Below are 21,085 nucleotides of genomic sequence, written 5' to 3'. Positions count from 1 at the left end.
TATCCAAAATTTTATTATTATTTATTTAAGTTCACCCTAAATGTTTTTCAAGCCACCTATGTCAATGAGTCTATCCTTGGGACTTAGCACATCGAATTCGTTTTCGAAAACTATATGGGAACATTGTTTATACTATTTTCTCAATAAAATAATTTTTATAAAAAAGTTTTCTTTTTATAGTTTGTATTATTATAATTTTTTTTATAAATTAGGATATATATATATATATATATATATATATATATATATATATATATATATATATATATTAATCATATTATACCTTGTTTTTATAAATATTTATAAAAAAAAGTAAAAATGAATATATTCGGGTTGATCTACATCCGGTTTAAGAGAGCCGGGTGTGGACCGGTGGCAGCATTGGAGGGCTAAAAAGGTAAAATGATGAAAATCCGGTCTAAGAAAGCTTGAGGTCGTTATTCTTCGCGCGATTTCTCTCTGAAAGCAGTCTACAGGAAGCGGTGGAGCTCAGTTGATCGCGTTTCAATGGCATCAATGACAGTCGTTGCAACTCTCTCTTCTCTAGTCAGTTTAACTTCTGAATCAAAGGTCTCAAAATTCTTCTCCTCTTCAATTTTTCACACTTTTTCATCCTTTTTTTACCTTCATACCTTACAGTTGAAATTTTCAGGTTCGACACTATCAATTGATTACGCCTCAATGCCTTCTTGAATCTCGCATTCCATCTATTGGTAATTCGATTTCGTTACAATTTACCGTAGCGCATAGCGCATAAGATTATTTATTAGTGTTTAATGAACTGAATTGAAATTTGCAGAACGAAGTTCAATCTTTGATCGTAGACAACTTTTAGTATCATCTGTTGGCCTGTTAGCAACTTTCCTATCGAGTTCTTCAATAGACAGAGTTGCATCAGCGGCTGAGTTTACTGATAGTAATGTCCAACTATGTTTTCCTTCAATTTCACTTTTCATTCATTGATTCTTTCAATCTTGTGGTTCTAAGTACTGAATTCATACTATTAGTTGATTGTCTATTACAATGTTTACATGGGAAATGTATTGTTGTATGTTAGGTCATGTATTTTTTTAAATAAATGACACCCCACACCTTATACTCAAACGCTTCCAGATGAAATTGAACCCGTGACATTTTAATTTCTTAAGAGAGTGTAATCGCGAGGGTAGCGGCTGTAATGTCCAACTATCTTACCCGGGACCTTTCAAGGAGATTTGGGATATCCACCTCTTGTTGCCGCTAAGCTAGTAGAGGAGATTAGGTCATGTATCTTTTTTTGGGGTGCCCCGCTTAAACTCAAAGCGCTTCAAATGGAATCAAACCCGTGACATTTTAGTCTCTTAAGCCGACTCTTACCATTGGGCTACATTAATGGGGTTAGGTCATGTATCTTAAGTATGTGCAAAGTGTGTTTTCTTGCTTTATTAGGTTATCTGTATGAATGTAGTCTACATTACGGTGTATTTTAGTATGAAAATTGCAATTCCATGTTAGAACAGTGTGAGTACTAATGGTTTCGATATCTTTACAGTGCCAGCATTGAGGGGAAAGGATTATGGGAAATCTAAAATGAAATATCCAGATTACACAGAAACAGAATCTGGTCTTCAGTATAAGGTCACCTCTCTAGAATTACATTCTTCATTTTCTTTGTATTTGTGTATTTGTTGATGAGCTTATTATTCTCTTGTCATGATTCGAATCCAAAAGGATTGCAGGACTTGCGGACTGGAGCTGGCCCTGCACCAAAGATAGGAGAAACCGTGGTGGTAAGTCATCAATTTATCCTAGATATAAGTCAATTCAAGTACATTCAAGTTTCAATTACCTTGCATTTTAGGTTGATTGGGATGGTTACACTATTGGATACTATGGACGAATATTTGAAGCTCGAAACAAGACTAAAGGCGGTTCTTTTGAGGTATCTATCTATTATCATGTGCTTCCCATTTAATGATTAACACTACTTTTAACAGTTAACATGGATAATTGGTTACTTCTAATGATGTATAATATAGGGCAATGACAAGGATTTCTACAAATTCAAAGTTGGATCTCAACAGGTTAGACTTCTCAATTTTAATCCTTATCCATATTGTTTGTAACGAGAAAATATATTGATCTTGAGGATGGAGTGATAGATTCGTTATCTTTCTTTTTTTTGAAAAAGTGAAAGATTCTATGTGTGTTTATAAATTGATGTTGGTTACTCAGGTAATACCAGCTTTCGAGGAAGCTATTTCGGGCATGACAATAGGTGGTGTTAGAAGGTATCGTATTCCATGACCATGATATATTGAGGAATTCTTTCAATCATAATAATTTGTGGGTTCAAAACACAATTGATGAATCAATTTGGTGCTTTAAGTAGGCTACTATATATTATTGTTGTATTGTTTTCTTACATAGACAATAATAATGCAGGATCATTGTCCCTCCAGAACTAGGGTATCCAGATAATGACTTCAATAAGTTGGGGCCAAGACCAACTACATTTTCGGTAACTTCTATTTGCATTAGGGCACACAGATAAACAGATTTTATTAAGACCAAGTATAATATCTTTCTCTTGACTTTTGCAGGGTCAACGGGCTTTGGATTTCGTGCTGCGTAATCAAGGTTTGATAGATAAAACACTTTTATTCGATATCGAGCTCCTAAAGATTATACACAACTAAATATGAATTCCCATGTTTTAATTTAGTACTTATGTGTAACGAAGCAAAAATTTCCATATGGAAACACTCTATTTCTGAATCTGATTCCATATATATCATATGAATGCCGATCCAGATAATTGGTTCTCATTTAGATCCTTAGATGAACTTTCAATCAACGGATAATAGAAACATACAAATCAATTGTCTAATAGTGAATCTAGGGTTATTTGTATAGTGAATGCTTATTTAAATTAAATTTTGTATGAATTCATTGTTTGTATATCATTTTGGTTGTTTTTAATCACAAGACTAGTTTATGGAGAGAAAAATATTATCAATTTTTTTTTTTTGGTATTGTTAATTATAAAAAATTATAATTATTTTACTATAATTATAATTTGAAATAGACTAAGGGATAAGTAACCGTTTAAACCGAAATCGATCCAACTAATTTGAATATCAAATTCAAGCGGTCAACCTGAATTCATTACGGTTTTCTTTTTATCAAACTGATTTATACGATTTATTGATTGGTTCAACGCCACAATTTATTACGCTCTTACCAAACTGATTTCAACGGTTCATTAACTGGTTCAACGTCACAAGGTTTTAAACTGATTTCAACGGTCCTCATAAGACTAACTTCAAATAACACATTTAAACTAATAATAATTTTATTTGTTTTAGTGTGATATAGTAAAAATATATAATATTATTGTATTTTTGAAAATTAAACTAATAACAAATTTATCAATTAATGAAACCAACAATTCATACGGTTTACACCCTTGAACGCAAACACAGTTTTATAAATAAAAAAAAAAAAAAAAAAATCTAAGAAACAATATTAGTTATGATTTTTGAAAAAATAAATTGCAACAATATAGCTCAATAGGTTATGATATACAAGCAATTGTTAGAAAATAATATTTACCAAATTAAAACTAATAAGTTCAAAAAAGGATAAATCTTACTTTTCAAATACAATAAAGATAGTAAAAAGAAACCACTATTTGTAAGCTCTATAAAAGTCAACATCTCTCTTTAGCTAAGACCAACAACAATGATGAAAAGTGGTAACATTTTGTTGTCTGTTCCTCAACATTCTGAACCACCACCAGATTAACTAAATCAACCTCAAACAATACAAAGTTACCATTCTCAGTAGCATCTTACAAAATGTACTTTATTAAAGAGACATCATAATCTTATAGCTAGAAAATAGAATAATATCACTACAAATTCTTCGCAACTTTCAAATAAGAGTCGCACATACAAAACAATGTATAGTTCTTCGATCACGGTTCTCCATAAGAGCAGTTGAAATCCACCTTTGTTGTTTGATCCTCGACATTCTGCACAACCACATTTTAACTAAATCAAACCTCAAGCAATTCAACTACGACCAGTTTGCAAACATTTGGAAACGAAATTTATTGTAGAAACGGAAACAAAAATGTTTCCAAACGGAACCACCCCAAATCTTGACCTGAATCTTGGTTTGTACAAAAAAGGAACAAATTGTCAAATTCTAAATATTTTTAAAACTTTTTTTTTTCGAATATCTCATTCGAATATTAATTTAGATGAAATACTATTCTAGAATATATATTACCAAATTTAATAACGTTTTCAGCTTACAGCTTCCCGATTGAGGTGTTTAAGGAGTATATAAAAGAAAACCAAGTCAGTTAAAATTGATACAGAACCGTTTGGAAACCAAATTTAAATTAGAAACAAGAACAAAAGCATTTCCAAACTGGGTATGTAACCTGTCTTTCAAGAAATATTTAAAGGAAAACCAAGTCAGTTAAAAGCAACTTACATCATTCCTCGATTGCACCCGCTTCCTTAACATCAACCGCAAAGCTATACTCCTGATCGCAACCCAAATAAGAATCGCACATGAAATACAACGTATAGTTCTTCATCCCAGGTTCACTAGGGGCAGTAAAATCAAGCTTCAACTTTAACTTCCTCTGGAGCGAAACTCGTTTAATAGCCAAAAGTTGATTAGTCTTGGTATCCCCAACAACCAACCACCACCCTTCTTCTTTAGTTTTAGGGTACCTAGGAGCATGAACCGCCCCAACCTCAGTCCGACCCTCCAAATCCCTCTCGAGAACCACCTGCAAACTCACATCATCCCCGGGACCAACATTCTCCCCTTCAATAACTTCATAAGTCAAATCAATATTCGGAAACCTGTTGCAGAATCTCGCAATGTCCATCAACTGCCAGTCCGACATCTGCAGGAGATCGCGACGATCCTCATCCTCCATCTCGACTAAATCGAAAACCGTCTCGATTGCCTTAGCAGGATTCTCGTTACATTTCTTAACCACGTCTTTAGTGAAGTGGGGGAGTTGCAGGAGCATCGAGTCACGTTCCCACATGGATTGGGTAACCATCTGGCTAACCTCCATAGCTAGAAGAGCCAGGCTGAGCCAACCGTTGCTCGATATAACATCCACCATAGCTTGAAGTAGTCTGTTAGCGGATAACAGAACCTCGCGTTGATCGGAGGCGAGATTCCCACCGACTGTCTGTCTTGAGAAATGAGCTTGAAGTAATGCATTAGCTTTCACATGGGGATCGGTTAGTCTCGGATTCTCGAACGAGAATCTCTGATGATGAACTAGTTTCCTCAACCAATCGTCTTCCCCAGGTCGAATAGGAAGCAGACTGTACTCAGAAGCGGAGGATAAAATCTCCAAAAGACCCTTCAGCTTCGTCTTGGCAGTTAGGGAGGAACTGAACCGTTCAATTGTGGTGTAGCTTATGTAATAGTAGGATGCAATCATTCCCAAATTGAGAGGAGATAGATCGATCTCTTCTTCAATCGAAATGCATTTGCTCGATTCAAGATCGGTTAGAGTGCTCTCCACAATCTCAGAGAGATGATCCGACATATGCCTGTGGCTGACACCCTGTAGATTATAATAATTCGGATTTTGAGTCAATCTCCTGTACATAAAGGTCCAAGTCAGATAATCAACCGCATCTTGCTTATTCTCGACGACTCCAACCACGATTTCGGCATTCATATTATCGTGTAGAAAATGCTGTAAATGGCTTTCCACTGGAAACGATTCGTACAGGAATTTCTTGTAATAATCTTTACGAGGCGCGTGACAAAGAATGACGCATTTTCCAGAGTTATCGACTAGAGGCCGGCTAGCATGACCCATCATCTGTAACAAATCTGTAACTGGATAATCGCTGTGAGCGTTTTCACGACCATCGTAATACTGAGTTCCCATTACGACAACTAAATGAGCAGTTAACGGTATTCCCCAGCACATCGAACAGCTCATCACGCAAACCTGAATCTTACCCGTTTCGAAAAGAGTTCTGACGATATCTTGGTCGGTATCCGACAGACCGTCGTGTAAATATCCAACACCGTACTTCAAAGTCTCCTTCAACATTGGCTCCTTTATATCATCTTCATTTATATCTTTATCGAAAGTCTGCAGCAAGAACATTGGATTCCCAGCATTGTCCATGCTAGAGTACGTCATTAGGTCAACTGCGGTTAGTCGGACATGTTTCCTAGTAGGAACAAATACTAAAGCCGGTTTCCCGTTCTTGGCATGCTGTACTATAGAAGTATATGTTGGTTTCGTCATTGCCTGCATTCTTGCTTCGAAATTCGCTATGTCAATCCCTTGGATATGTATTTCGAGAGGAACTGGTCGAACACCAGGAGGGAAATTGAACAGGCCGTGACTAGTAGCTCCAATCCACTCACCAAGATCCTTAGCATTCGCGAGTGATGTAGATAAAGCCACTATTCGAATCTTGTTCTCAATCTGACTTGAAATATACCTCATTCTCGATACGACAACTTCCAGGATCGGACCGCCTTGACCTCCAATCAAATGAAGTTCGTCCACAATGAAAAGACTAACCTGTTGCACATGCTTACGCTGTTTCCATCTTCGAGATAAAGCATCCCATTTGTCGGGAGTGCTTACAATAACCTGACCTTTCTCAATAAGTTTCATGTCCATAGCAGTTTCACCGGTTAGCTCGACCACCTTTAATCCGAGACCATCCCCGAATTTCTTCTTCCAATCGATGAATCTTTCCTTAGCTAAAGCTTCAATAGGTGCTATATAGACCACTCGCATGTTACTATCGGCTCCTTTCTGATGATTTCTCAGTATGGCGAACTCTGCGCAAATTGTTTTCCCACTTCCCGTAGGTGCTGCAACGAGAACATTATCATCCGTGTTATACAAGACAGTGAAGACTTGGGTCTGAACGGGATTGAAATGCTTGAATTCGTGATAAAGTCCTTCGTATGATGGATTTCGCAACGCAGTCACAGGCAATGGTTGGAGATCTAGTAACTCGGTTGGGGGAGGATACTTCTCGGGAAGAATAAGGTGTCTGAAAGAAACGGGAAGCACAGATTGCGATCCAAGCCATCGATCTGAAACAATCTTTATGAAGTACTGAGGGGGGAGCGGTTCATAGATTGGTACTGTGAAGTTTAGAGTATGGTCTTCGTCAATGTACTGTTTCTTCAAGTAGAAATATTCGTGGTGAAGAATATATTCGCCGTCATTATCCTCAACAATGACCCAGAATGGTTCCACATACCCGTGAACTTTGTCGTCCCATTGAAAGTCAGGGGTGATTGTGAGCTCGACTCTTAGGACTGTTCGAGTGATCGGTTGAACATGGGCAGCCAGGTTTAACTTTGGGAACTGATGAATGAATTTGTGAAGTGTCCGACCCATTTTAGGATACCTGATCAGCTCTCCCAACTCTTGGGAGGAAAGATCGTAATATCTTTCCCAGGCAATGTCTTTCTTCTCTAACTTCATTAAGATTTCATTGGGAATGCCATGGAATTGCCGAAGTGGTGTTTGTACGCTCCACATCCTCTTTCCAACCATCTTACACAAGTTCAAGGCCTTCTCAGCCAATTGTGCCCATCCTCTTTTCAAGACAATCTCGAAAAGCGCTCTCATGAGTCGCCCAGCACTCTGTAAAGAGAGATATAACATATGAGAATAAAAGAAAGGTCAACATAAACTTAAGGGCGTGTTTTATAATAAAACTAAAAATTCATTGTTGAATACAGAATTTGATGTGCCTCGTGAGTAAAGTTTCCTAAACATAAATGTTGAATAAACTAAATGAAAATATCCAAATTGTATGTAATGCTATGTAAATTGATTTGAAAAAATGTGAAACCAATCTCGAGTAAGTACTTAAAGACTATTTTCCTTATAATGACATAATTTGATTAATTTTCAGGGTTTAAAGTTGTCTTAAAAACGCTTTTACTAAATAATCAAGTTACATCATTTATATCTTACACAATTAAGCCAAAATGTTTAGTTAAATTTGGGAATCTAAATAATTAAGTTACTTTAAATAATACTTATGAAATGAACCTAATTTAAACAAGTACTTATCATTTAAATCAACTGAAAATTTGAGTTATCAAACACAGATTAAAATTGACAAATATTGAGTCAACTTAAAAGGAAGACTACATACCTGTGTTATGTACACCATGTCAGATGTCAATGACAGTCCTTCAAGCTTTAACTGTGAAATGTAAGCTTGAAGAAGGACATTGATTTTGGCACTGGGCTCTTCTAGACTTTCCTTGATTGGAATTGGAACACGGTCTAAAAGCTTTGCAAGTTCCATTTTCTCATCTTGTCTCACAGTTACATATTTGAACTCTTCACTAAGAGAAAACAGTCGACATAACTCAATATCACCCATTGTTGGCTTCAAATGCTCATTGTAAGCGGAGATTGTTCCGTGTGTTATGTAATAGTAACTAGCAATGCGACCCAAGTCGGTAACTTGGAAATATCCACTCTTTCGGTCATACTTGACGAGGTTGTTCTTGTCGAGAACTGTGGCAGCAGAATGAATCTGCAAAATACAGCAATAAGACAAACATTTAAGAATATAGGAAATAAACATCTGTTATGCAAAAGATGGAAAAACTCATTGATTAGAACTAACCAACATAAAATCCAGAAAGTAGTGAAATGAGATGGGAATATTGAAATGATTTAATCAAATTCATTATGATATTTTTTTTAAAATTATATCGAAGGATTATCATTCGTCAATGCAAGATAAAAAATGAGATTCAAACATACAAGATTTTATCCCTTCAATTAAATTGCTTTCATTATGTCAGTATGAAACCATGCTAAATCATTCATCAATCCAGGAAAGCTATGGAGTTACTAAGCTCAGCATCACAAAAACCTGGATCTAAAGATGACGATTTCCAAGGAAATCATTTTAATATACAAATTAGTGAATAAAACATGGATTTCTCATCTTCAATCTGCAAGAGTTAGATATTAATTAAACTTCCACAAAAGTCCATCTTTCATCTGAAGGAAGAACAGATGTGTATTTTAGCTACCCTATTGGGTTTGAAAGCACTACTTCTTAAATTTACATACAGACAACAGATATGTATATTCCAGTAAAATAAAATCTAAAAGCAAGCTACCAACCACGGTTAGATCTATATCTATGTGATTAGTGCACATTTTATAAAGCTGAATATTGAAAGAAAGATCAAGAATTTCAAATTGAAGTACTTACAAGGTCGGCCCTCCTCTCCTCCATTAACAAGTCTTTGGCAAGGACATCAGCTGGGAGACCATAAAGTTGAGGATTACGCATCATGCGAATGTAAAGATAAGTGTAATACAGCCAGTTGCATGCCTCCTTAGCATTTTGAACCGTTCCAAGAACAATTTCAGCATTCAGTTGATCTGCCAATTTGGAGATAAATTGGCTCTCTATTGGAAGTTGCTGGTTCATTAAAGAAAGATAATATTGAAGTTCACTATGACCAGTTATAATTATTCCCTCCCCATAAGAATCGTATTGAGGCCTGCCTGCACGTCCCAACATCTGCATAACGTCTAAAGGGCTCAATTCCGTCCATGCTCCTTTATCAGGATTGTAGATCTGGGTTCCCTTAATGATCACAGTCCGTGCAGGTAAATTGACACCCCAAGCTAGAGTGGCAGTAGAAACCAGCACCTGCACATGCTTATCTGCAAAGAGATCCTCAACAAGTTGCCTGTCAGCCCGAGCCATCCCAGCATGATGAATAGCAAAACCATAGGGCAATAAATCTTTAAGATCACTGTTCTTGACAAGTTCTGTGTGACTTTGCAAGATCTCACGGCTCGCACTATCTTCCTTCAAGAATCTGCTTACTGTATCATTGGCAAGCGCAGCATCTCTAATTGCACGAGCTGTCTTTGATGTCTCTTTCCTCGAATGAACAAAAATCAGGACCTGTATTTATTATGAAAAAGGGTCAGCTTTATATTGAAAAAGTTTGTGAACGCGAAGTGCGTTCATTTAACAAAGGAAAAACAAGAACAAAGAGAGAAAAATGAGGACCTGATGTTTTCCTGCAATATCAATAACCTTCTCATAGCAAACATCATTCATCAGTTGGAATCTTTGAAGTGGCTTCTTCACCGTGATTCCAATATACTGTTGGGCAAGAGGGCAAGGTCTGTAGCTATTATCAAAATGGAAAAGACCCTTGTCAAGATTAACACGCAAGAACACGGCAACATCCTCATAATTAGGTAGTGTAGCAGACAGGCCAACTAATCGAATATGCTCCTTGGTTGTTTCAATCTGTCTAACAGTTCTAGCCACAATGCTCTCCAGAACTGGCCCTCTGTTGTCATGCAACAGATGAATTTCATCAATGATGAGAAGTTTAACCAGCTGTGTATAAGTACGATCACCTGATTTCCTTGTGATGATATCCCATTTTTCTGGAGTTGTAACAATAATTTGGGTATCTTCAATTTGTTGGCGGGTAAGTGACTGGTCACCACTCAACTCTCTTACATTAATATCATATTGCTGCAAACGGTTTGAAAAATTGCCAACAATTTCTGCAACAAGTGCTTTCATGGGAGCAACATATACAATCTTGTAATTGGAGTGATTAAAAGACCCATCCTCATTCCTATTCAAGGCAATCTGTTGGAGAATAGTTAACAAAGCAACATTAGTCTTACCAGCACCTGTGGGTGCACATAGGAGGATATTCTCTGCCGAAAATAGAGCTGTCTCGTAAACCTTGCTCTGAATCCTATTCAACTGGTTCATCCCTTTGAAGGCTGGTTGTGCCCAATCTGGCATGTCAGCAATTTTTATGAGCACCTCACCAGGAGCAAGAGGCTTTGGCTTCAAGGCAGGGACGTGAACTTCTTCGTATCCTTTCTTATGGTTCCTATAAGATCCAGTGGGCAGTTCACATTTCTTATTCGCCATCAAGAGACCACCTTGATGAAATGAAAGGTCATCAAGATCAAGCATCTGGCGTTGGCCCTGCAACCAGCCACTGTCTGCATCTTTATCCACAAACCCTATTTTGTCTTCATCATCTTCATCGATGGCACTATCATCCTTCAGTTGACGAACCTCCTTTCTTAAACTCTTCTCTAAATTCTTTTGCTTCTCTTTTGCAGTTGCTCTAGTGGCATGTAACTGCTCCAGAATCACATTAAATTCAGGCCCCGAAGCCATCATTTCTTCCTCAATTGTCTTCCTCTGGTCCTGGTCCTCGGCTCTAGCGAGCCTTGTGCACCAGACAATCTTGAGCCGATTCTGCAACAGATATTTTATAAGGCTAAACTTATCAAACTGTAGGTGCACTAACAACTTATTCTCAACCTCCCTATCATCACCTTCAGCAAGAATCTTTAGTATCTCTTCTGCTAGTTTCTGGCTCTGTTGTGGATCAATTTGCTGCCCATAGGCCAAGGAGATCTTTCTTTGCAGCCAATAGGCATCAACATCTTGCACATTGAGGGCCATCCCTTCATTACCTTCTAGGGCATCATCTTCGTCTATTCCTCCACCCATTTGCATAGCACCTGAGCCATGGCCATCTAACATATCGTCCTCCTCCTCTTCATCCTCTTGCACCATATCAAGGTCACTCTCTTCCTCCTCATCCTCATTCTCTTCAAACTCCACTGCAACACCGACATCATCAAGAGCATCATCACCGTTAACTGCAGTAGATCCGGCAACATCCCCGCCTTCATGAAAATCAGTAATAAGCCTTCCAATCGAAACTAGCTGATCAAACACATTTCCGGGAATAGGGTTCAAAAGCTTCTCAATCTCCTTCTTCTTTTCAGGATTCTTAAATGTATCATTCTTAAGCACAGCCAAAATCTCATCAGCTGCCCCACTTACAATATTCAGCGGCTGCCCACCTAACTGTTGCTGGATAACACTAAGCATAGCCTCGTACGCTGCCCTAGTTTCCTTCGTCCTTGGCAGGTAAACACCTTCATCAGTAGACAACAGAACGCTCTCCTCCAAACGCCTCTTTTTGCTTTGCCTACTAGGAACAGGCTCAGATGTGAGAGAATCACGTTCCTTCTTCTTCCGAGACTTGGTTAGTTTCTCATCAAGCTCCTGCGGCCTTCCCCTGTAAGCACGGTCTCCGAAGTTCTTCGGATCAATCTTCCCGTAGAGAGACTCTGGCTCACCCGTGGGCTCATGAGTATCCCTTGGCCGAGAATCTGTAGTGAGAACAAGACTTGAATTGGCTCTGTATTCATACTGCTTGTAACGAGCATGGGCCTCAGCGCCTCCACCTAGATTCGCCATCCTGAAAAAAAAATCATACAAATAAATACATAATCAAATAAAAAAAATTGAATGGATTAATATACATAGCAAATTCAACTACTTCTAGACAGAAGACCATTTTCTTATGAATTAAAACACAATTGAAATTTTTTGTCATTTTGCATCTATAACATCTGCTAGACAGAAGGCCACCAATGTTATCAATTCATAAACATTGAACTGTTCTTCATCTTCTACTCTCTAATAGTATCATTTTCCTCATTACTTGTTTCTTCATCTCTAAGACTAGAAGGAAGTGAACTTTGATTTCTTTTGCATTGAATAGTTTAGAAATCGAATCAACTAGTCTTAATCAATGTGAATACATCATTTAGTCACTTGAAACACACTCCCTTATTAATTCTGTTCTTAATCTTCGCCATATTACCTATAATAAAAACAATTCGCTGTCCTTCTTAGCAACTAGAATACACATGAATCATTATTCATATTTAACCTAATTCCTAAATCCTAATTTCTAAACTAACAGTCTAACATAAACAGACTATAAGATTGCGACTAACAGTTACGAACAATAAAAATTCAGAAATCAGTCCGTAAATCAACGTTCTATGTATAATAGCGGCCAAAATATCACTTCTAAATAGATCAAATGATACGTGAGAGTTGAAACGGTACCTTCAAGCTGGACGACGGCTGGACCGCTGGACGGAGATTGATCCGTGATGTGCCGAGTGCCTGAGGTTTTGGTGAGTGGTGAGGACCGTGAGCTTGAGTCGTGCCGACGGCCGACTGCCGTAAGTGATGCCGACGTGATTCTGAATACTGGAGAACTCTAGACGAAAACTAGGTTTTTGGAGAAGAAGAAGAAATAGCCGCGAATCTGAAATAAAGGAAGTATCGGCTTAGGGCGGTCTGCAGGTTGGGCATATAAGCTTTTTTTCTTTCTTCATTTTCTAAAAAAAAAAATAAAAAAATCTCATTTAATTTAAACAACAAAATAATATAATAAATTTATAAAGAATAAAATATAAATTATATAATTATCATAAAAAAAATTCTAGATAACACTAAATATGAATATTTCGAATATCATAATTATAAATGATAATGAATTAAATAAAACATGAATTAATCAATGAGTTTGAAAATAATTCCAACTAAATATAAATATTATGAGTAATAGTACAAGTTATTCCTGCTTGAATTTAATATGTAATATTTAGAAATATTAGAAGTGATAAGTAACTATCTACGTAGATAATATAAAATCTCTCTTGAAATGAAATATCAATTTTAATGATATATACTAGATGAATAATAAATAATTTTGTATATGATAATTTTATCTCATCTCCCGCTAAGAACGGAATGACCATAGAATCGAAAAAATTGCATAGACACAATCGATCCTATAAGTATCAAACAATCCATCTCAAGTTATTCAGAATTTTAAAAATAATTGTGTCGATATATCTGATTGAATTAAAGAAGACATTGCAATTAAAAAAAACAAATGTTGAAAAGATATACAAGACAGACTGAGTCATATAAGTGTCGTGCAATGTTACACCCTATATGGTAAAAGTCCAGTAGTCAAAAACATCAATATTACGCGCTGACCTAAGTAGCATGGGACCGTGGAATCTCGAACCTTTCCTTGTCCTTCTTTGAACTAAAAACCTGGCTTTGGGTGAGTGGTTTGCTCATGTCCAATATTCCTTTTGTTTCTGGCCTGTTTAGTTTGTTGAGCTGCATTAAAGAACAAAGAGTTTCAATACCTAAGGTTTAGTCAAAGGCATCTTTACTTTTGCAACATATGAGCATCCTCAGTTTCTTCGGAAAAATGTAAGGTAAGATCTTTGGTGCAGGAAAAATGGTGGATCTATATCATTGTGACTTGGTTATGCTTCATCCATTTTACCGATTCGGGTTCTTCTCTTGCCTGTTTTAAATATAAAACATGTCGAGCCAAATCTTCTTCATACAAAATTAATATTATTGTAGTAATTTTTACGAAATATAGTGAGATAGAAAAGACATTAAAAAGATAATAAATAAGACACTTGTAAGAAAAAACAAGAATAGAAAATGAAGTATTTAAGCAACACCAATTAGTCTATATGGAAAATCAAGTAGCAACAAGTAAACAATGAGATAATATAACCCATAAAAAACTTTTCATTAAAATATGTCATCAGCAATAATTTGAAAGAAAACACATTCAAATCTCTAATGAAAGCGTGAAAATAAGATAGTTGTTGTTCCAACTAATGAACGAATTAATAATGTTGCGAGTTTTTGTTTTCGTGATGTTTATAATGTACAACATCAACTATAATTCAAATACAAAGGCAAGAAATCAGAAAAAAATAAGTGAAGAAAAAGGAAAGAAAAATAATTATTTTATTATTAGATAAATAAAAAATTACAACATTCCATTAAAAAGGTACAACATTTTGACAACAAACAACCAGATTAGAAAATATAAGATTATAGGTAGAATAGGACCATAAGAAATTATAAACTCATAAATATATTTATATGTTTAAATTCAAACATCATGATCCGCAGCACATTCCGGTGGTTGAATTGGGTATCTCTTGCGATCAGTGCAATAGTTGTATATGGTGTACTTCTGACGGACCCATTGAAGACGACCATATTGTAAACTATCGAGGTCCTGAAACTCCTTCTGGTCCCACCAACGCGTGCCCTGGGTGGCACAGAACTTGGCCTCAACCGATGCCTCACAACCGTCGATGTGGAAGCTTCTATAGGCAGCAACGAAGGGAGCCTTGGACCAATCCGTATGCTCGAGGCCACCCCTAGTGGCCCAATCGTCGGCATTCCAAAGGCTAGAGTAGATCTTCATAGGTTGGTTGAAGGGAAATTTTACGCCAAGGTTCTTGCAATTCTTGAAAATTCTAATGGGCACGTCGTCCACGAAGAATCTGTAGTATGCCATCCACCATTCATAAATTAAATTAGATTTATAAATTATCCTAATTTGTAATTTTGACGTTACTATTTAATATATATTTACTATAAACGATATCGAGAGAGACATTACATGATAACGTAAAGATTCCAAAGAACCGAGTAAGAGTGAAAGGTAGTGGTGGGATCAAACCAAAGATAAACTCTTTGTTCTCTATCGCCCTTTCCTCCTGTGAAGACGTTTGTTTGTAGAATGTATGGTTGTCCCGACCTATTTCCTAAGAACTCAAAATCTATCTCGTCGTGCTCAGAGTTTTGAGAGGACAACTGTTTCAAATACCAAAACAAATATTTTAGTTGATAATCCATCCATAATTTGATTTTGAATTAAAAGTTAAGGTTGACTAAAATTTAATCATAATATTAAATTACATAATGCTTAGTCAATTAACCATTCAAAATAAATTAATTTATAAATAAAAATCCATGTGCATCTAACCAAAACCACATATATTAGGCCCTATCTTCTCTCAAACTTAATAAATAAATAAAAAAAATTCTACTATTGAGATATTTTTATGTATTTTAAGGTTTCATTTACAAGATTTATTATATATTTTTTTCAAATCATTTTCAACTATTAATGAAATTCCCCTTATTTTTTTCCATATAAATCAAAATATCACCAATAAACATATTAATGACCCTATTTAAAGAATTGTATTTTCTCATAAATTCTTGCTCACTCACCCCATTCCACTATTGTAAGATTTTTTGTTTTTAAAAAAAATTAAAATATATCATTTAAAATTAATATTATATTTTGTTTACTAATTAGGTAGCTAGCTAGGCTCATTAAACTCAATAATTTGTCAATAATTTGGGAATGGTCCGACCGACAAATATATATTAAGAGAGAGAAACTAACGTACATAGAAAGCGGTGACCGTTCCGGCAGAGTCGCCGGGGACCAGTTTGATTTGCATACTGAAGTGCCCGAACAAATAGGAACCCTTGGACTGGAATCCGGTTCCTTATTTTCCACAAACCACAACAAAATTGTTATATAAATACAAAAACAATCTATTATTATGTCCAATCAAATAATTATCTCTAATAGTAGATATTAATAATCATATTAAAATTTTAATATGTTACGGTTTCGATTTTAAAGAAAAAATCGTGGTGGGTGTCATTTTAGTTCTCCATATTTTAAAAAGTAGATATTGGAGCATCTCGGGTCATGATATATTTTTACTATTTTTGACCCGTTCGGGTACGGGAGAATGTTTATAACATAAACTATAAGAAAAAATCCGGGTTTTTTTCGGCTCTACTTAAGGAACTGGGTTCGAGTTTGAAACGGGTAAAACAAAAAAAAAAATCATTTATTATTATTATATATTACCAGTGTTTTTGTCCAAATAGAGCTGGATCTCAGAGCCGCCATTGAAGTACTTAATATGATCAAAAGCCCAAGTGGGAACATAATTCCTTCCAAACGGGACATCAATGGGTTTCCTTGGAACCGCCGCCAATATTGTTCCATAATTATTAGCCATGAACATAATAAGAACGACCGACAAAATCCCAGTTCTTGAATCCATATCTCTAATTTTACAACATGAACAAACAAGGGTTATAATAACTTATATATAATATAATCATTCATGGGAGATGAAAAAAACACAAAAACGTACGTACCCTTGTGCAAGATCAGAAGGATCTTGAGAGAGAAATTTGGTTAGGTTTAGAACTTGGATGATGAGAAATGAGAAGAGTGGATGTGGGTTTATATATAGTAGTTTGTGAAAAATTACCGGCTAAATAGTAAAAGTAAATAGTAACAATTTTTATTTTCATGAGTTAAATAAGTTTCTAATAATAATATGTAGGGGGTACAGTTAGATAAGTTTCATTATTATTGTTATAGAAGAAACAACAGGTTTTCTTGGCCTTTGTCGTCCCACTCCTTTACGCATGTTTGTCTAAAAACAGTGACTGATATTTACCATTTATTTTCTTTTTCTATAGATAAAAAAAAAAGAACATTGTCGAGGAATGTTGAAATCTTTTGTGGAGTTTATTTGAATTAATTTGGTGATGCTCACGTCTTTGGATAGTTGTTGAAAATTATCATTAAAATTATTTTTTGGTGGACTATCTGGTCGGAGAGAAATCATCAAACTTTCATGATCGTAGTCGTTCGATTAATTCATATCATTTATAGTACTATTATTACGACGCTTTCTCAGATTCGTTCTGGAAAACTAGTAGAGTATGTTGGAGAATTAATTGTTCTTCTCAATAATTTACGAGCTCGAGAGTTTATTGAGTACGGTTATTTTTTTCTTTTTTCATGTCATTTTTTGTCGTTATATTTAAATAATTTTTATTTTTTATTTTTAATATACATAGACTTTTTTAAATATATATATATATATATATATACACGTATGTTAGATAATCATTTTGATATTCGGATAGTGTTAGGTAAAATTTATTTTAAAAAAAAAGTGAATTACAATAAGTTATTTGGATTAAATGATAACAGAACTATAAATATTATGTAAATGAAAATATAATTATTAAATATATATATATATATATATATATATATATATATATATATATATGATAATTGAATAATAGGATTGAAAAGGGAATATGGGATTACACTATTATGAACAAATAAGATTTTGATTTATTTAGAAAAAAAATGGTTACATAAAAATGGATTATTATTAAACTGGTATTATATATTTGAGTTACAAGTTTAAAATTGATCACATAATTAAGCTGATTTTAAAAATCACCAAAAATATAAATAGGTTAATGATGTGACGCCAATGTATATCAATAATTTATGAAGAGTCAATTAAATATATTAAAAAAAGAAGCTATATGTATTTTTTTTTATCAATGTGAAATTATATATAAATATAATATATATACTATATATAGAGTTCTGATCAGCTAAATAGGCATAAATTATTGCCGCTTAAATTTTTAAAATTTATAGATAAAAACTTGGACAATCCGTAAATTTTTGTTTCAATTCAAGAGAAAAAATACAAAATATTTGTTTATTAAATATATTATTTACAATTATAAAATGAATATATATATTAATATTATTCTCATATTTGAAGGCAAAATATCAAGACTATTTTAAACAAAAATAGACTGCATTAAATAACAAATTATGTTTAAACTGTTATTACCATTTTTAATTTACATTTATCATTTATTTATTTATTTTTTAAACAACAAATTATAAAAGAAAGTTTAAAATCTTTTAAAATAATTATATATTTAAATGTAATAATAAAACAAAGAAATTGTACATAGCTCAAATGTTCAAAATAAATGACTATATATTGTTTATTTTTGTTATTATTTTTTGAATATAGAAAACAAGGTCTTGACGTGATATTGATGAAATACATTTAACTTTATACAAAGACCAAATTTATAACCGATAAGAATTGTAAGAAAATAACACAACATCAAAATTTCAAACAATCATGACATGTCATAAGACTTAAAGTCAATTAATGTTGATAACTCTCTTTCTGCTAAGATTCTTTCTTTTTTCCTTGAAATTTTTGTCACTTATATCATAGTTCTGGATCATTTTTTCAATTCTTGTACATGTATGTATGATCCATAAAATAATAATATTTAAAAACACAACATCAAACAAGTCCCTTTGAATTTCATGATATCATATCCTGTCTGTCTGGATTTTAAAGATTTTAAAGGAGAAGATAAGCTCAAAGTTCAGAGTACTTACTGATCCTCATTATTCTCACCCAACCAACTTGCTAATTTAGTTTGATCCGTTTTCTCTATTATTATTATTATTATTATTATTATTATTATTATTATTATTATTATTATTATTATTATAAAAATCAGATATAGAAGAAAATTAAACAATAAAAAAAACATTTACTATGATATACTTTTGTTCAAGATTACAAATAAAGGGTTAAACCCGTCTTCTCGTGATTTTATGCGGTGACGTGATTTGAATAACTTTTATACGGAATATTGTTATACTTTGTTCGAAAAAATTAACCCGATTGATCTTTATTGGAAAAAATAATGAGAGTATAAGATGCCTACCAAAATCTTCAAGAAATTATCATTAACGATAGATGCATGAATATTATTGTGAGTAATATGTGTTACAAAGAGGTTGAGACGACTTCTCATCTACTTTTATATTGTCATGTTGCTGCAAATATATGAAGTATTTTGTGAAATTTGACTGGAATACAATGGATTATGCCAGAAACCGTTAGTGGCTATTGGAAGACATGGATTTGAACGACTAAAAATGCGATACTTAGAAGATGTGTCTTTATTCATATAGGTGGACTATCTGGTTGAAAAAAAAAATCATAGATTTTTAACAATGAAAGTAGGCGTTTAAGAATTATTCACAATGTCATTATCATTACGATGTCGGACATTAGATCCGAAAACCTGTGGATTCGTGTGGAGATCTTATTGTTTTTCTTGAAAATCTTTGAGTTAATTAATTATTCTAATGTATTCAATTTGTATATAACTTTTTTTTCATGTTATGCTGTTATCGTTACGTGCTTAAACGACTTTTATTAAATAGATAATTTTTAAAAAAATGATAAAAATCGTTTAAGCAGAACTATGGACGGATCTATTTAGATGTTCGGGCAGACTATAACTCACCCTGGAAAAAAATTATAGTCAAAATGTGACATTACCCCTAATTTCTTAAAAAATTTCAATACAATTCACTTTATGTTTATCTAATTATTAAAAAAAATAATAAAACTTACTTTTATTGACTCATTTTATCCAAAAATTTCTCGTTATTTTTTTAAGTCCATCCCAAATTTTTTTCAAGCCCACCCAAACTCTAAATCCTGAATCTGTCCCTAAGCACAACAACCACAAAATATGCCATTAGAAAAAACAAATAAATAGAACTACATTACTCAATAAATTATTGAGTTTGTAAGTTCTCAAAAAAATGATTCATTCTTCGACCGACTCCAACTTACTTTTCGGAAAGAATCTAAGAAAATATTATAATAATAACATTATGAATTATATGTATCGGACGACTACGATCATTGAAAGTTTGCTAATTTTTCTTCAATCAGATAGTCCACTAAAAATAAATAGGATGGTAACTCAAATATGTCGGTATATCATATCAGCCGCTTGAATCCAAATTTTTCAGTAACTACTCAAATACTCAGACATCACCTAATGAATCTCAATAATATTCAACAAAATACTTCAAATACTAGTCACTTATCAATAATATAAAAGTAAGTTGTCGATTCAATCTCCTAACGACACATAAATTTAACAACAAATTACCTTAATATAATATTTTTTCATTTTCATATATCTGTAATCTTAATTTCACTATGAATAACGCTTTATCTAAAGAACAACATCTTAGATTAAATCTTTGACTTCCAAAATTTCTCTCAACAAAATAGTAAGAAATTATTTTTTTAATTTTACATCTACCAACTTAAGACGTTTAAATAAAAATATTATATGTACAAAGATTTAACTTATAACTTTTTATTTTATTTTTAAGAGTTGCATCATTTGAGAACCGAACATAAAACTTCTTACACGTAGTCTCCTGGGTTTATAATTATATATGTGTAAGATGAGTATGAAAAGCTAATGTAAAATTAGAATAATTTATTTTTTAAGCTTAAAATCAAATTTTAATTAATATATTTGTGCATGTGTGGTGGGGGTGGGGCCGATCAATCAAGGTTTAATTAATATTTAGTTGGCTGGCTAGCTATCTATCTATG

The 21,085-nt window shown here is 33.8% G+C and overlaps 3 protein-coding genes across 3 annotated transcripts; 1 reads left to right on the top strand and 2 right to left on the bottom strand.

Moving 5' to 3' along the window:
- The first annotated feature begins 411 nt into the window (after window positions 1-411).
- On the top strand, window positions 412-2,778 carry LOC124935786 (peptidyl-prolyl cis-trans isomerase FKBP19, chloroplastic). Its single transcript, XM_047476210.1, has 10 exons — window positions 412-570; window positions 653-713; window positions 800-916; window positions 1,532-1,617; window positions 1,719-1,769; window positions 1,841-1,921; window positions 2,019-2,063; window positions 2,215-2,270; window positions 2,425-2,500; window positions 2,583-2,778. The coding sequence occupies exons 1-10, from the start codon at window positions 508-510 to the stop codon at window positions 2,676-2,678; spliced, it is 732 nt and encodes a 243-aa protein (XP_047332166.1). The 5' UTR covers window positions 412-507; the 3' UTR covers window positions 2,679-2,778.
- Window positions 2,779-3,724: 946 nt separating this feature from the next.
- Window positions 3,725-13,200, bottom strand: LOC124935784 (DExH-box ATP-dependent RNA helicase DExH12-like). The gene is made up of 6 exons (XM_047476209.1): window positions 12,987-13,200; window positions 10,080-12,327; window positions 9,264-9,971; window positions 8,181-8,570; window positions 4,486-7,660; window positions 3,725-4,015 (listed from the first exon to the last, which is right to left on the bottom strand). The coding sequence occupies exons 2-5, from the start codon at window positions 12,324-12,326 to the stop codon at window positions 4,487-4,489; spliced, it is 6,519 nt and encodes a 2,172-aa protein (XP_047332165.1). The 5' UTR covers window position 12,327; window positions 12,987-13,200; the 3' UTR covers window positions 3,725-4,015; window position 4,486.
- Window positions 13,201-14,697: 1,497 nt separating this feature from the next.
- LOC124935087 (xyloglucan endotransglucosylase protein 2-like) lies at window positions 14,698-17,095 on the bottom strand. The gene is made up of 5 exons (XM_047475548.1): window positions 16,953-17,095; window positions 16,657-16,859; window positions 16,181-16,281; window positions 15,382-15,575; window positions 14,698-15,262 (listed from the first exon to the last, which is right to left on the bottom strand). Exons 2-5 carry the CDS (start codon window positions 16,853-16,855, stop codon window positions 14,863-14,865), a joined length of 894 nt encoding a protein of 297 aa, XP_047331504.1. The 5' UTR covers window positions 16,856-16,859; window positions 16,953-17,095; the 3' UTR covers window positions 14,698-14,862.
- Window positions 17,096-21,085: the final 3,990 nt, after the last annotated feature.

Source organism: Impatiens glandulifera, chromosome 4, assembly GCF_907164915.1.
Source record: "Impatiens glandulifera chromosome 4, dImpGla2.1, whole genome shotgun sequence".
Classification (NCBI taxonomy): Eukaryota; Viridiplantae; Streptophyta; class Magnoliopsida; order Ericales; family Balsaminaceae; genus Impatiens; species Impatiens glandulifera.
Note: the sequence above shows the minus strand (reverse complement) of the source record. Positions and strands in the feature narration are given on the sequence as shown.